Source organism: Tyto alba, unplaced genomic scaffold (assembly GCF_018691265.1).
Source record: "Tyto alba isolate M040663 unplaced genomic scaffold, T.alba_DEE_v4.0 Super-Scaffold_38, whole genome shotgun sequence".
NCBI lineage: Eukaryota > Metazoa > Chordata > Aves > Strigiformes > Tytonidae > Tyto > Tyto alba.
In genome coordinates this window covers 16,294,683-16,312,308 of record NW_024881313.1, presented here as the reverse complement: position 1 = coordinate 16,312,308, position 17,626 = coordinate 16,294,683, and the positions used below count along the sequence as shown (strand labels likewise).

At 35.9% G+C, this 17,626-nt stretch overlaps 1 protein-coding gene across 5 annotated transcripts in view; it reads left to right on the top strand.

The window, feature by feature from the left end:
• AKAP9 (A-kinase anchoring protein 9) overlaps positions 1-17,626 on the top strand; it is a 121,825-nt gene that overhangs the window by 80,695 nt on the left and 23,504 nt on the right. For 3 of the 5 annotated variants that reach the window (XM_042802136.1, XM_042802135.1, XM_042802132.1), the window contains 9 exons: positions 935-1,097; positions 6,426-6,638; positions 7,850-7,888; positions 9,090-9,322; positions 11,874-11,993; positions 15,009-15,185; positions 15,295-15,399; positions 16,263-16,415; positions 16,676-16,855. In XM_042802136.1, the coding sequence (XP_042658070.1) occupies positions 935-1,097; positions 6,426-6,638; positions 7,850-7,888; positions 9,090-9,322; positions 11,874-11,993; positions 15,009-15,185; positions 15,295-15,399; positions 16,263-16,415; positions 16,676-16,855 (1,383 nt within the window). The remainder of the gene's footprint in view (positions 1-934; positions 1,098-6,425; positions 6,639-7,849; positions 7,889-9,089; positions 9,323-11,873; positions 11,994-15,008; positions 15,186-15,294; positions 15,400-16,262; positions 16,416-16,675; positions 16,856-17,626) is intronic. The other 2 variants (XM_042802133.1, XM_042802137.1) reach the window with 1 other exon arrangement.

The following is a 17,626-nucleotide window of genomic DNA, read 5'->3' as shown; positions in this document are numbered from 1 at the left end:
TCATCTCTGACAATTTGTATTTGTGTCCATCGAAGAGGTGGATGTAGGCTATAAATGTTAACAGTTGAGAAGTAGAGATCTTGCTGGTTGACTCGAGATTGCTGTTATCTTAGATTAACAGTTATTTTGTGTAATCAAAACTTCTAACATTAATGTTCCTTCTTCACTCTTTTGCTTTTGTAATTCTAATTTTAATTCTCTTTGAAATAATCACTTTGGGTATGTCTAAATGTGGCAGTAAGTATGCAATTTTATGCATTTAAGTCTTGGTTTTCCAGTAGTTTAGCATAGTGATGTAGTGAAATTGTGCTACATCTGTGGTAGTACACATTCAATAATAACCCATCAGACAAGTAGAGAAGAATAAAAAAATCCCTTATAATTCTTTTAGGTGGACACACTTGGGGAAAAAAATTGTTTTATTGCCTTGTTGGTTGAAAAGTGTACAATATTCAAAATTCACATTTTCCTGGTGTTCTCATTTATCTTCATCTTAAGGAGAAAAAGCACCACTTATGTCAATTTATATGAAAACTTCTGCCAGTTTTATGCAGTGTTTTTTAGCCATTCTAAGTATATGATAGGTGATACTTTACTCCTATTTAATACAAAACCTATTTGTAAATAAAGGTGAATCTAGTGTAAGATCATAAACCAGGAATTACCGGAACAAGACACGGATTTAGACAGGTGGTTCATTGAGTTCACTATACTGACAAAGCTTATTTGGTTAGACTTTTGTACTGAGTCAGCCTTCCTATTGAAGTCTGTGAATGTGTGTTCAGTGAAGATCTTATTGAATGTCCAGTGACGCTCTGTGAGACTTTTCATCACACTGTAAAGCAACTGTTAATTAAAAGAGCATGATAGAATAGTTACTTATCAGAAAATCTTTAGTTTATCTAACTTCTGTGATATTTTTTTCCTGTTGTAGCTTGAGCATGCTAAAATTACTCAGATAGAACTCATGCGAGAGTCTTTCAAAAAGCAACAAGAGGCCACAGAATTTATCAAGTATCAGGAAGAACTACAAGAACGTCTCAATGAAGAAACCAAAGCCAGAGAGCAGTTGGCTTTGGAGCTTAGTAAAGCTGAAGGTGAGTAGCTTTTTTGATGAGTTGTTAGACTTCGCAGTCACTTACCTATTAATTGAGTAAAGAAATTGCAAATTAGATCTGTTTCTTTGCAAATTTTAGAATTTTATCAACCTGCTGGATAGTTATGGACAAGATGACTTCTGGAGGTCCCTACCAACATCAGCCACTCTGTGATTCTATTTCCCAACTTTGTCTCACTTATTGGCTGACCTATTAAAAGTAATAAGTGGGATATGTGTTATTATCCTCAAAATAAATTAATTTCATCATGTCTGTGCAGACAACCTTAAATTTTAATGACTTAGAATCATAGAATCATAAATAGTTGAGGTTGGAAAGCACCTCTGGTGATCATCTATTTCAACCCCCTGCTCAGAGCAGGCTTAGGTAGAGCAGGTTGCCCAGGACTCTGTCCAGTCAAGTTTTCAATGTCCCCAACCTCTCTGGGCAGCCTTTTCCAGTGTTTGACCAGCATCAAAGAGAGAAAAGAAAAAGAAATATATATATTTTTTTCATGTGTTGAAATGCAGTTTCCCATATTTTGGTTTGTACCTGCTGCCTCTTGACTTTGACTTAGTTCCACACAAACATGGATAAAAACATAGCGCCTTCACTCTGAATTTGATGATGTGGTGGTGATATATTTCAATTTGAACTCTGGTTGAAGTGATCTTTTAAAGTATATTTCCAACTGTATTAAGGAAACAATTAAAAATAGTAGAGTGTTACAACAGGAGAAATCTAATAATCTTTTCTGACATCAGGGAAGTATGTTCAAATCTGACAGACACTTAATTTGTTTTTTAGAATTAGCTTTATTGTTTCAATAGCTGAATGTTTTGTTTCCACCCATTATTTCTACCATTATCTGTAATTGACATCTGGAAAGGATGGAAAAACCTGCACTGTAAGTAGGATCTCTGTAGTAGTAATCAGAAAGATATTTTAGTTAGTTCTGAAGCTCAGCAAACTTCTCTGTTTCAAAGTGGGAGCACAAAGTTTCATAGCCAAGTGTTATCCCACCGGCCTTCCTCTTCTTTTTACATAGACAAATAATCCAATGTGAATTCACACACTATTAATAGCTGGGACACACATAACCTGAAAAGAAGTGCAGGTTTCTAAGCCGTGTGTCTAAATTGTGGTGCAAAGGACAGCTGGTAGCCTGTCAGTTTATACAGCATAAACATTGTGTGTCATCAACACCAGTACTAGCTGCAGCATTTCTCAATAACTTTAGCAAAACTTCAAAGGAGGAAAACTAATTTCAGAGGATATAGATTCAAATGTGAAAGAGGCATTATTACTTTGGTTTTTAATATTAAGAGTGTAAAAAATCTTGTATAGAACACATCTTAACATTTTAAAAATAATAAATCTTTCACCAAAGTATAGATGACCTAAGAACCTATATTCTTGCACAGATGGAGTAACAAAACCGTTTAGTCTTGATGAATTTCAGAATGTAGGCAGCTTTTATGTCTGTTGTTGATTTCCTTGGAGGATAATATTTTTGTCTTGGTAGAATTCACAAATATGTAATATAGATAGACAGATTCACAAACCTTCAATAATAAAGTAAAATAGACTAATACATTAGGACAAAGCAGAGAAGTTCATGTTAAGTTTTATGTAAAGGTAGGAATCTCATAATGTCAGATCTCTCTGCATAGATTTAATGCTACAAATAACGTTTAAAAAAATACCAGAGACTAACTTTATTTATTAAAAAAAAGGTTTTTATTATGAATTTAACTCTGTTACTTTGCCTTCTGGATCTGTATTTTTTGGCTTAGTCAGGTTCTCCACTAAGTACTACGAGCTTGCCTTTTCATTTACAGTAAATACACTTCCATTTGTGCAGGACTTTATTGCAAAGAGTGCATGCATAATTGTATTTGAAGATGACATACCACAGAACAAAACCTGCATATTATCCATTTTTTATTTTCGTATTTTTATCCTATTACCACCAGACAAGCAAAAAAACTAAAATTAACTTGGTTCTTCTCTTGAGCAATGTACTTCTGTTATAAAATTTACCTGTGCAAAAAAACTAGTAGCAGCAAAGAAACTGCAAACACCTACTAGCTGCCACTTTGTAGATAATGGAATTGCTCCTACGTAAATGAAGGCAAAATCTACCTGTAAAATTTTATTCAATACTTGAAAAAACCCCAAACGAGGCTCTGATGGAATATAACAGAAGACTCAAGTTTGTATTTTTTGCTAGTGAAGAAACTATATTTAAACACAAAAATGTAGTGAGAGCTATTGTTGTGGTTTGAGCCTGGTCGGCAGCCAAACACCCCGCAGCCGTTCACCCACCCTCCCCCCCCTACCTGGGAATAGGGGAGGGAATTAGAGGGGTAAAGGGAGACTCGCAGGTTGAGATACAAACAGTTTAATAATGGCAGTAAAATGAAAATAATGACAGCAATAGAAAATATAAACGGGCAATGCACAATGCAATTGCTCACCACCTGCTGACCAATACCCAGCCCGTTCCCGGCCAGCGATCCTGAAATACCAAGATCCCGCAATCGCAATCCCGGAAGCGAGACAGAGAGCTCCTTCCCCACCACCCCTCCTCTGTAGAGTGAGCATGACGTTCCATGGTATGGAATATTTCATTGGCCAATTTGGGTCTGATGCTCTGGCCGTGCTCCCTCCCAGCTTCTTGTGCACTTGCGCACGGGCAGGACATGGGGAGTCGGAGAGTCCTTGAAGTCTCGGTAGCAGCTGAAAACATCAGTGTGCTATCAGCATTCTTCTCATACCAAGCCCAAAGCTAAATCCAAAACACAGCACTATTCTAGTTCCCAAAAAGGAACACTAACTCTATTCCAGCCGAAACCAGGACAGCTATGAAGCTATGTTTTGCCCTCTCTGGATTTTATCTAATAACCTTTTTTTTGGTGAAAAAAAAATGGAAGCATATAAAGTAGAAACAATCTTCAAAAATTTTTAACTGGAATTTAATTTTAACCATACCAATAGCAATGTCAGTTTATAAGACTTGAAAGACTGGCTGTGTTGATTTGATTCATGAACAGTTCTGGAATATAAGAGACAGAATTTGATGTTAGTTTTAGCCCTTGATAAAAATATTGCACAGTTGAGCTTTTAAGTTAGGTGCAAGTTTGTCACATGTAGAGAATTAATTCAGTTCAGTATTTTGCAGGAATTCAGCTAATTTGTTCCTTTTACTGCTTTAATGCTTTATAGCTCCTGAATTAATTAAATCTTTTTTCATCCGTTTTTTCCTGTGAACTTCTGAAATTAATGCACTTGTAAATGACAGGCACCTTTTGTTTCGGTGCTGATATAACAAAACAAAAATTCTGTAAAGCACTTTATTTAATTTCTTCTGCTCGTTGAACTGAATTGTGAGCACACTCTGACAAAGCCAAACTATATTCTTACCAAATTCCGTAGATAGGTATGCAGAACAATGTCTTGATTTGTTATACATCTGATGGTACTCATGTCGTCTCTTGATAAAAGTGTCATTTTTGATCATTTCTTTCTTATCACAAAAACTGCTGCGGCTGAGATTTTCAAACCTCTAGTGTTTTAGTAGTGTCAGATATGATTTATCTAATGTGATAGAAAAGCTAATGCTAATTTGTTCACTGAACTCTGACAACTTTCATTACATCTCTTTTTTTTTAAAAAAAAAAAAAAAAAAAGGCAGGAGTAAATACCACGACATGTGATCTTATCAGACTTCTTCGTTGTTCATATCAGACTTCTTCATTGTTCATACCTTTCTGGTGGGGGTGTGTACTCCATTTAACCTGGGAATGCCCTCTCAACTTCTAATCTGTTAAATACTCATTGTGAACAGTATCTGATATGCTGGGAATAACTACTAGAATTTGTATTGTCTCAAATTTTTAAATGCTGTTAATGAGGTTTCCAGTTCAGTATTTTTTTGTTTCAAAAGCCAGACCCTCTATGCAGCTATGTTCTCTGTGAATCCAAGTCTGGAAAAAAAAAAATTGGTCAGCAGTATATGGTTGGTATGCATGAGGACTAGAACTGTGTTTCTCAGGCTGTATATGCAAAAACCACTGTTACTTTATTTTCTCTATTACGGAACTAAGTGCTCACAGAGGTTTGACTTTTTCTACAAGTGGAAACATCTTTAGTTTTCCTGTATTCTCAAGCCAGGGCAAAATCCATTTTAATACTGACTCAAAACTATAGGTTTATACTGACTATATACTTTCATATTAAACATAGTTTGATACTGAAAAAATACCTCTTAGATTCTGTGGGTTTAGTAAGAAGAAGCCTGTGAGATTGGTGTGTGTATGTCCAACTGAGAAAGTTAAACGTTGTGTGACTGATGTCCTGTCTGTCTTTTGGAACCATCGGTATCAAACATGACAGAACACACCATGGAAGTATGGGATACCTATTAAGTACCTTCTGTCGCTCAATAAAAATGTCTTTTGTGTTCTGTGGTTAGATGTTTCTGAAAGGATTGATATGAATCTTTTGAAGCCAATACCATTACAGGATCTCTGTTTAGTTTGTACAGCCCTCTAAGGAAATTCACTGTTTTCTCTGAAGTTTTTAGCTTTGTGCTCTCTTCTGCATCATTCCAAAATGGTGCCATTTCTTATGGCCATCATATCATGTATAAAGCTAAAATAGAGCTCCCACTCAGTTGTCTAGATAAACTACTTCACTATGAAACAATTTTTAAAAGCATACAAGATATATTCTCAAGGTAGTGTCCCAAATTTTCTGTCAGAAGGATCAATTGTTCTGTGCTACTTTAAAAATTGTGCTTTAATAGTAAAGAAATTAAATTGTTTCGTAGGCGTCAGCTGTTACAGGGCTTTTGGGAGTGGTTTGGGTGTTAAACGTGGACACCAATGGCCAGTTTTGGTGCCTTGTGATGTTGGAGACATCTGTATTATAGCTGACCTACAGGAGACCCATGATCTTACAGAAAGTGTGGTTTGAGGTTGGATGAATGTCGTGAGGCACCTTGAGTGGCACCTGGCACCTGAATTCATTTGAAATGTCTTATTTCTCTGGTGTTAATTACACACTTATCTTTCTTTAGCTTTAGAATTCCTGTTTGTTCCAGAGGTCTTGTGCTGAGAAAAAATTAAGAGTTGTATTTGGACTTGTGCTATCCTTCCTATAATTTGTACATCATGGAAGAATAGCAAGGATGGGAGTAGAAGTTGTCAGGTGCAGGGTATCTAACATGCATGTGCATTTATGTGAGAATACCATGGTGACTTCACCATGCAAAAATTTCAAATTGTTCTTTATTAAATCTGTCCCAAAATTGATGTTTCACAGGCCTCATTGATGGTTATGCAGATGAAAAAGCATTTCTGGAAAAACAACTCCAGGAAAAAATAGATGTAATTGACCATCTTGAGCAAGAACTACTGTGTACAGGTAATAAATTGCAGGAGTTAGAGGCTGAACAGCAGCAGATCCAGGAAGAAAAGGAGTTACTCTCCAGACAGAAGGACGCCATGAGAGCAGATGCGGGGCCAGTAGAACAGCGTATGTATTCCTCACAATCTTTCTACAAGAGTTTCTTATACTTTCAAGTAAAGTAATAAGTAATGTTGGTGAAGGATTTTTTCCCCCCATCTTTGTAATCATTAATAAAAATGTGATAGGGCAAAATGTGATACTTTCATAACTGATGTCTAATGTTAGGAAGATAACTTTTCTTGATATTTAAACAAAAAATGACTGAATTTTCAGAAGTGATGAGAAATCACGGTTGTTCTTTAAGCCAACAAAAGCTTGATGCCTTGGGAAATTTGCTTTTATTTATATTATCGCTGGAGATGGACTATCTTGAAGTTAGCACCAATGGATAAAATACTGGTCTCTAAGTACTCTCCAAACAGAGTATTAGCGGGACTAGCAAGCATAGCTACCAGAATATAATTGAAATACATGATGGCAGTACCTATTTTAGACAAAGAAGATATGCTTTTATAACAAATTCCTCTCTTGGGGAAGAATGGCACAAAAGTTGCATGATAAGGAAAGCCTGTTACCAGCAGTAATGAAAACTTTCAGCACTGGTAGTGAAAATTCCAGATAAATACCATGTCTACGTAATCTAACTAACTGCTTACTCAAAAAAAGCATTTACCTTCATAAAGTAAATGTGTCTTATAATTCTTCCTTAAACAAATAACTTAATATTTTACGTTTGAGAGGGGAAGAAAGTTAGAGCAGTGGTGTTTTAAGCAATACTGATCTTTCAAGGATTGCAGTGCTTACATTGTAAGGATGAAATTACCATTTAATTTCTAAAAGTCTATGGCAATTTATAATGTTGGTATTTTTATAAATTACACATCTCGGTGTGTATTTGCAATTTCCTGCGTCCACTTTGTGGAACAATGAAATTTTAAGAATAACCTGTTGCTTCTTACTCTACAGTAAAGGAGATCCTTCCCTATGATTCCAGTTTAGTTATCTGTTGTATGTTTTAGGTTTCTAAATATTTCAAAGTTATTTTCATGTATAACAACTGCAGGGGTAAACAATTCTATAAATATGTGTAGGTATTTGTCATGCATACCTGAATAACTTACCACATTCCCTAAGTTATCTCAACAACTTTGTCATTAAATGCCACATCTATCTTTGGCTTCATTTTCTCTTACATTGTTGCACCACAAGAAAACTATAGCTGGCATGTGAATTACTTTGCTTCTGTTTTTTTGTTTTCTCTCTCTCTATTCTCCTAGGCCTAGTAGATGCTGCAGTCGATGCAGCTTCCCAAGCAGGTGTGTTTGTATGTTGCATGGCCAATCTGTAATTGGGTGGAAGACTTACACGTACTGACATTGTTAATCAGGATTATTGGGCTTTTGGCTTACTGACATTACTTGTAATTCTTACTGGCCTGCAGCTTTGATGTTGTATTTCATACTCAGTTTTACATTTCGCTAACAACATTTCTTATAATTTCTAAACATAATAAGCAAATTCATGAATAACCATCATCTTATTCACCTACGAATTACAGATACTTAGATGGTATTGGAGGGATATTTTTGTAGCCTTTTTTTTTTCCTTTTATTTCCAAATACAGTTGAGTCATTATGATAAATAAATACTGTATTCTATTGATATATAATGGTTACCTAGAAATGAGAATTGGTCAAATATGATGTAAGATGATGGTGCCTAAAGGGTCTTTCTTCTATAGTGAAAGTAAATTGTATTGTTTCTGTCTGAATATCAATCATGTTTTAAAGATTCTCCAAATGTAATTGCACTTTACAGTTTGGATTTTACCTCAAGGGATTCGTACGGTTAGTTAATATGTACTTCAATGGGCTGTGGCTTAAGAGTCTTGATAGAGTGGTTTGGGGCTTTACTATATATGCTTGCCAGCCTTTTTATGAGGACTCAAAACTGGGCGTCCATGCAGTCATTGATTTTACAAAGCTCCAGTTTTACAGGTCAGTAATTTCCCTGTCTGCCTGGAACCCTCTCTAAGTCTTTCAATATTTCCTTCAAATTATTTATATGTATCATATTAAAGATGAAGACTGGGAGTGGACTGATTTTACTGACGCTGGGGATGAGAAGAGGGTTGGGTTTTCTGTATTTCATTGTTAACCCCTGTGCTGACTCTAGCTGTAGTTTGAATCCATGCATTTTCTTTTATTTTCAATTATACAAAGATCTTTTAATTTGTATGAAACTTAAACAAGGAAGTGATCTGATAGAACTTTGCTAACAGTCCTCTGAAGGCTAACTAAAGTAAAGTAATTTTAATATGAATATGTTTTAATGGTTATCTTGATTGTTTCTCAGAATAAAAGATATTTTCTATAAAAGAAAAATAGTAAAAACCCAAACCAGTTCACATCCTTCTGCAGAGAGTACAGCATGGATACCTTGGGGAGTGGTTTTACTTCAGAACATTACTAACTATTCATATATAAAAGTAGTGTGTGATGCTTTTATTATAACCAGAGTTGCTGGAGGAAACAGAAAAGCTAATGAAAGAAAAAATTGAAGTACAGCGTCAAGCTGAAAAAGAGTATGTTGACCTTCAGAAGCAAGTGAAAGTCTTGGAAATAGACTTGGAAGAACAGGTCAATCGTTTCATAGAGCTAGAGCAAGAAAAAAATGCAGAACTAATGGATTTAAGGCAGCAAAACCAGGCTTTGGAGAAGCAGCTTGAGAAAACAAGAAAATTTCTAGATGTAAGTATGGTGAAAGGGTGGTTTCATGAAGGTGGGTGGGCAACTGTACTGAGATTTGGTTCAGCGGGAAATGCTAATTTTTCAGATTTTGAGCAAACATAAAGAAGCACATGATAGAAATGGTGTTATGTTCCAGCCCAAGAATTTAATTAATGTTTTAAAAGTTGAAAATTCATTTGAGGTGCTTGCTTAAGACTGCTCTGTATTTCTAAGTATAACTTAGTAGGGTTTTTAAATGTTTAAAACATGGGAAACTTCTAAGATTAATGAGGAAACATAAATTTTTATGACTATTTATTTTTGCTCTGGTTTGTGGAATATCCATGGTGTTCAATAAAGTCTGTTAAAATTAGTTTAAAGTCTGTGCAAGATCCTGCACATGGTTTGGGGAAACTCCTGGTATCAGTATAGGCTGGGCGATGAGTGGATTGAGAGCAGCCCTGTGGAGAAGAACTTGGGGGTATCAGTGGATGGAAAACTGACTGTGAGCCAGCAGTGTGCATTCGTAGCCCAGAAAGCCAACTGTGTGCTGGGCTGCATCAGGAGAAGTGTGGCCAGCAGGCTGAGGGAGGGGATCCTCCCCCTCTGCTCTGCTCTCGTGAGACTCCACCTGGAGTGATGTGTCCTGCTCTGGGACCCCCAACATAAGAAGGACATGGACCTGCTTGAGCAGGTCCAGAGGAGGCCACAAAGATGGTCAGGGAGGCTGGAGCACTTCTCCTATGAAGACAGGCTGAGAGAGTTGGGGTTGTTCAGCCTGGAGAAGAGAAGGATCTGGGGAGACTGGGACAAAGACTCCAGGGAGACCTTTCAGTACTTAAAGTGGAGGTTATAAGAAAGATGAAGACAAACTTTTTAACTACTGCAACAGGACAAGGGGGTAATGGTTTTAAACAGAAAGAGGGTAGTTTTAGACAAGATATAAGGAAGACATTTGGTGAAACACTGCAACGGGTTGCCAAGAGAGGTGGTAGACGTTTCATCCCTGGAAACATTCAAGGTCATATTGGATGTGGCTCTGAGCAACCTGATCTAATTGAAGATGTCCCTGCTCATTGCAGGGGGGTTGGACTAGATGACCATTAAAGGGCCCTTCCAACCCAAACTATTCTATGATTCTACATATTAAGTAGCCAGCTTTATTTCTACTTGGCAATTGAAAATATAATTTCTCTAAGTTTCTTTTATAGTCTTCCTTCATAGTATCTAAGAATCTACCTCCAGATATTAAGCTACACCTTCCAGCCAGTTATATTATATGTGTATTTGTCCCCAATCACCGTGGCAGCTGCCTCTATTGTACCCAACTTTTTCCTGCCACAGGCCATCTCTGCAATTTTAGTTTAGACTCTATCCTATTTTCAACAAACACCATCTTCCCCACCTCCTTTTCCCATTTTATTCCTATTAAGTGTCCTATGCTGTTGTTGGGAGAAAACTATATATTTCTGTGCCTTCTCAATCTCAATTAACTTTCTAGCTGACAGCAATAGGGTGGAATAATTTTTTACATAATCCTGTCGCACCTTCCCTGTATAATCTATTGCTAAGCAGTATTAAACATGAGATCTTTCCAGATACTTCTTAGCAAAAATGGATTTGCTTTATTTAATTTTGTACAGTTACAAGATTATTTTTGTCACTGAAACTAGTGTGTCATAACAGGACACGGTTAAGAAGTGAAAATTCCTATTACAAGTCGCATAGTCATAAATGCATTATGGTTTGGGATTATCAGTAGCATCAACTGGAGAGTTATGGACTATTGAGATGAGTAGCTGTTTGTAATAACTGCATTAGAATTTTGCTGTTTCCTTGAAATGGCAGGTGAGTTTTTAAAATTTGCAACTTGTAAAGATTGGGGTTTTATTCTGGGTTCCTGAATTTTTGCAAAATATTTTTTTTGCGAGAGAGAAGCATTACTCTTTGCATCGGGTACATCAGCTAGTTTGTTTTAATGCATCTGATAACATTTGTCTGTTTTACAAAGTGGCATTTGAAGGTGATGCTTCACTGGATGCTACCAGTTGCACATTATTTCCTGTATAAAGATGTATTTCCCAAATATCAGACTGGGATATAACAACTGAAACTGGTCAAAAGTAAAACTGAAATGCAAAATTTGAACAATTTATAAATGTTGTTGTTGTTGTTGTCTGCTCATCGGTATTAACACAGGGTTAATTTCTATTCTTAATTTCTATTTATGCTACATATATCCAAGAGAAACATTAGGAAAGAAAATCATAAAATATTGGCCTATTAGTATTTGTGTGGTGTACTTGGAATAGAAGAAACAAAACTGTCATTTTTGTGAAATAATAATGGATGTATCTATGCTCTCTTAATATCACATTTCTTTATTATAAATTTGTTGCCTCAAATGATGAAAGAAGTCTTTGTTAATGGTTGTTGCAAGAGGTTCTGCTACCTTAAAAATACTGACATGCTGTTACCAGCCTCACATTAAGAGAAATAAGAAGTAGCAATATACTTAATTTAGATAGTTTTGAAATCAAATGGTGTATCCATGTAATTTCTTAACTTTCAGGAGCAAGCAATTGACCGAGAGCATGAGAGAGACGTATTCCAGCAAGAGATACAGAAGTTGGAACAACAGCTTAAGATTCCACAGAGAAGTCAGCCTGTCAATGAGCATCAAACCAGAGAGGTACCACATTACTTGTATTCAATTCATGTAAATGACCAGTTGATAGCTGTTAAGATATTGTAATGAAGCTATTTTATGGTGTGCCTAACCTGCACCCATTTACAAGCTAGGAAAGTAAATCCCTTTAGATGAAAGCTAACGTGTTGGGGCAAAGGGGTGAAACTGTGTCTTGGGGATTTTTTAGTCTGGTTGGTTGGTTGGTTTTAGTCGTAGTCATACAGAGACTTCATAACTTATAAAAAAGGCTCTTTCATATAACTTAATTTGGAAAATCCACTGTTTTCAAAAGCCTGTGAAAACATTCAGGACTACTTCAGCAATTTCACAAGTTCTTTATGGTTTTTTGTGACATCCTGTTTACAGCAAAGGTACACAACTGAAGGAATTGAGTCACCAAGGTTTAGCACCTGAGATGTAGTAGTGCTCTCTGTGTGTACTTGAACCTCACCAGTGGAAGTCTGTCTCTGCTGAAACAAATTTAGTGACTGTGGGACAGCAGCTCAGGGAAGTCACAGAAAACTCTTAGACCTAGCAAAATCAAGAAAAGTGGCAGCAGTGCAAATGCTAAATATTATGAAGCTTTTGCACATTTTGTTTGATGCCCTGTTAGTCAATTAAATTGCATTTTATTTTTTGTGGGTTTTCTTGTGTCCAGCTTTTTGAGCAAGGCTAATATTTTTTTTATTTTTTTTTTAATTGCCTGATTTTCAATATTAAAATGTCTTTTTTTAGGTTGTACTGCAAATTTCAAATAAAAGTTCTTAATGAGGTGGTTCAGTTGATGCAATTCAATTCTTAAATATTAGCAAAATTTAGTATTCTATATTATATAGTTTAGGACCACAGACAGTAATAGGACATAAATCGATATATGTGAGATGTAAGTTGTTGAAATATTTATTTACTTATAATTCTCAGGTTTAGAGGTGTATTTAATTTGGAGTTTTTAATATATATTTTAACAGAAAGGTTTGTAAGAAATCTTACAGTCAGAGTATTCAGTCAGTACTGTGTGTTACGGCTGTCATAAGCCTCTATGAACAATGGATGTTCTGGAATTAGCTGGGTGTGTGTTAACTTACACATACAGAGAAATTCTGCATCTATTACCTTCTATTTCAGAGAGTGTGCACACTCCTCTCATCTTGACATGTTCCACAGATGGGGATGACTTTTTAGCATGATTAGTTTTCCTGAGTCCAGGATGTTCATTTTGAGTTCATTTTGTTACGTATCTGTTTATAATTCTGAGCATGGGTAGCATGTGAATTGCTGGTTAAAATTATTGCATTTAAAAAAAAAAAATCTCCCAAGAAACAAATTTAAAATTTGATAGCATAATAAGAATTGCCCTATTTTTATGTAAAGAATCAATATGTAAAAATTACTCTGATTTAATACACACACATACACATGCGTGTATACTCTTAAATTGGCATATATGGTACAACAGAAGTTTAAAGCATGCTTTAAAATGAAGGACAGCTGTAACTGTGACTACAATATTGAGATTTGTATTAGATGCCTTTAAATTAGAATTTTTTAGTAGGTAGAAAGAGAGACAATAGGATAATGTCTGCAAGCACCACAGCGTAGCAGCTATTTTAGAGCAGGATGGTGTTGCATGTGATACATTACAAATTATAGATAGAATTTTCAATAGTATATTACTTAAGTCTCATTTGATAGAAATTAAACGTATAGTCTTACTATATAGTATATTTTGATGTCACAATGTTACTTGGAATATTTCATAAATATACTTTTTATTTCTCATGGTTTTCTGAGATAGCTGCTTTATTTTTTGATAGTTGCATGTTTTTTAAAATGTTACTCTGCTTTACCACGAGGAATTTCTGTTGATAATCTTGTTTCTCTCTTACTATTGTTTCAGCTTACTCTGTCAACTTATTCCAGGGAGAGTTGTTGTAAAGGGTCTGCTCTAGACTTGGTTTTTCTTTTTCCATTTCTCTCTCAGGACTTTTCTGTGGTTACTTCAGGCTTTGATGTTACTCATGGATGGATAACATCAGTAATACCATCCTGTCAGCTTTATGTTCTGGTCCTCTTCTGTCTCTTGAAACGCTTTGAATCTTCTACTTTTTGGCTCCATCATAACTTCCTAGTTGTAATTACTGAAATCAGTTTCTTGAGTGGGACAAACATTACTTACTGTGTCTCTTGCTCGATTGTTTAGTTTAACTCAGGTCTTATCTCTGTGCACCAGGCCTAATACCATGGATTTGTTACATATCTTTCTTATCTATAAATTTGATGAATAATTTCTGAAATACTGCTAGAACTGGGATCATTCCTATCTCTACTACTTCATTTACTCTTTTGTATGTTGTTTCTGAGCCACAAAGATCTTAACTGCTGAGATTCAGAATGCTTTATTTGGATGCTTTGTCCCCTATAGAAAGTGAAGTTATATCATCCATCACATCTGTTTAGTCCCATTTAACAAACCCAGCAAGAAAACAAAACTTCCTGTTTCTTGAGATTGAAATATGGCAATTCTCTTCAATGTTAAAGACCCAGTGAGTTTTAGGATATGTCTGCATGTCACTAATCAACCTTTTATTTTGAATAATTTTGTCACAGATTTTTAGAACTACTATATTCCTTGAAGATGCAAACCATATATTGACCTTAGGGTCAAGAAATTCCATCTGTAGATGCTAAAGGTATCTCTTTAGTGGGCTGCATAGAGATGCCGTGCTACTTGCTTTTAACTGACTAGAAAATCTGAAGGTTTCAGAAAGACAAGGTCGGTTCTAGAGGGTAGGTGATATAGCACAGAACACATGACTTCTAAAAAATGCTGTTTGTATTTGTTGGATGTAGCACTACAGTATCCTAACTTTACATTCTCTTTCACCTAAAGAGTAGGAATTGGGTTGCGAGGAAAAAAGAGGGATTTTTTTCTCTGTCAAAAATGAGTGCTATTGCTATTGGTAGGAAACCCTTTCAATCTAGTAGAATATATTCATCTTCTTGCCATATTGTCACCAGGTTGAACAGTTAACAAATCATCTAAAAGAAAAAACAGACAAATGCAGTGAGCTTTTGCTCTCTAAGGAGCAACTTCAGAGAGATATACAAGAACGAAATGAAGAAATTGAGAAGCTAGAATGCAGGATAAGAGAACTGGAACAAGCCTTAATCATCAGTGCAGACAACTTGCAAAAGGTATTGCTTGGTCTAAAATTATCATGTATTTACTATTTTCTTATTTTCTTGAGAACAAAACAGTATATCTTATTTAGTTGTTTATTAATAATATTATTTATATTTAAAGGTGGAGGAAGGGAAACAGTTTGGCACCATCATAGTAAAGGGAGAATTGCCTCTTGAAGTACAACTGCAAGCTGAACGAGAAGCTGTGGACAGAAAGGAGAAGGAGGTAAAATACATGTGAAGCGTTCCATGTTTCTGCTGATATTTTGGTTTGTCAGTTTTTGCTTTCTGCTGAGTTTAGTGAACTATACAGATTAAATTGTTTAACAGATCGGAGAGACGGCAGTCCAAATCCCTTTGAAAATCTCTTGTGAGCCATGATAATTGTTGTTACTGTCTGTGTTAATGCTTATGACTTACAAGAGTGTTTCTGAAATCAAAGTTCAGCCCAATTAAGAAAAATTTCATAGTGGTTTCAGCTGATTTTATTGGGGTTTAAAATTCCATTCAGTTTAAGGACTCAGAATGTCACTTGGTACACATTCGTATCATACAATCATAGAATGGTTTGGGTTGGAAGGGACCTTAAAGATCATCTAGTTCCAACCCCCCTGCCACGGGCAGGGACACCTTCCACTAGACCAGGTTGCTCAAAGCCCCGTCCAACCTGGCCTGGAACACTTCCAGTGTCTCACCACTCTCACGGTAAAGAATTTCTTCTGTATATCTAATCTAAATCTACCCTCTTTCAGTTTAAAACTGTTACCCCTCATCCTATCCCTACACTCCCTGATAAAGAGTCCCTCCCCATTTTTCCTATAGCCCCCTTTAAGTACTGGAAGGACCCTATAGGCTCTCCCCGGAGCTTTCTCTTCTCCAGGCTGAACACCCCCAACTCTCTCAGCATGTCCTCATAGGAGAGGTGCTCCAACCTCCTGATCATCCTTGTGGCCCGCCTCTGGACTTGCACACTGTGTTTTTTTGTGCATACCAAACTAGTTTACTGTAGACATTGCACTTGAAAATGATGACATTTAATTTTTGGTGTGGCTATCTACTCCTTTTCCACCATTTGTTGTGGAAACGTAGGTCACAAACCTTGAGGAACAACTGGAGCAGTTTCGAGAGGAGCTAGAAAATAAAAATGAAGAAGTTCAGCAATTGCACATGCAACTAGAAATTCAGCGAAAGGAATCTACTACACACTTGCAGGAGCTGGAACAAGAGAACAAATTATTTAAGGTAATTGTGTAACAGAGAAGCCTAGAGCTTTATTCTCCCTCCTCCCTAGAAAAAAAAATATTGGAAAAAGTCAGGATGCCGAATTCTTTCTCTTTCTGAAGCATTCCACAGTTCAACATACAAAATATTTAAAAACTCATTACTTCTCATTCCGTGCAATTTGTTTATTTTAATTCCTATGCTTTAAATACTCATACAAGAATATGCAGAAAACATTATGTACAACTGTAACATGGTTTGGGGGTGATTTTTTTTGGTAGGATGAAATGGAAATACTGGGACTAGCTATCCAGAAATCTGAAGATGTCACCGTAAAGGACCATCATTTAGTGGCTGGGAGGCTCACTCACATCATGCGAGAAAAGGAGCAGGAAATAGATCATCTTCATGAACAAATTGCAAAACTGCAACAGCAACTTGAAGTCACAACTGACAACAAAGTACATGCTTTTAAAATCTTTTTCAGAGTCCTACTTTGTGTTGCTAGCTGTTTAAAGAAAAAAACCCCTCTGTCCCCCCACCAATTACATTATTTTCTATTGCTGCCTTAATTTAAAAATGCAAATGCTTCAGTTTCAAGCAGTACTTTAATCTGTTTGTCCTCTTTCGTCTCATTTTTTTATGAAGGATAATTTTTACTTGCTTTTTCTTTTTATTGTTCTGCCTTATTTGTGCTTGAGATTTCGTCTTAAATTCTTCATTCCTTATTCTTCTAATACTTCTGAACATTTAGTAGTATGTAGGTTGCTGAATTCAATCTCAACATTCATTCTACCATCTTCCCTACAATGACTTTACTTTCAGTGTTATGTTTCAGTGACACCTGCTGGATCATATTGGATTTTATAGGGCTTTTTAGCAGTTGAACTTTTGTGCTCTGTGAGATTGTGAAATACTTTGTCATCATACCAATGCTGGCAACATCTTTATTCCAGTTTGAAGCATGGTGGATGTGCCAACAAAATGCTGTGTTTTATTAGAAATGGAGTGCAAGAAAGAAAGAGGCAGATTAATCTTTTTTACTGAGATTTAACACCTGTAGCTTTCTGTTATTTTTCAATTATGTGGTTTTATTATAATGACCTTCATCATCATCTGGCTTCCATTTTATACAGATATAGCACATTTTATTTCAACAGAAATGCTGCTTACTTTGCATTGATGTGACAGCAGAAACTGGCCTTCAGTCTCATATTTTTTTATAGAAATAA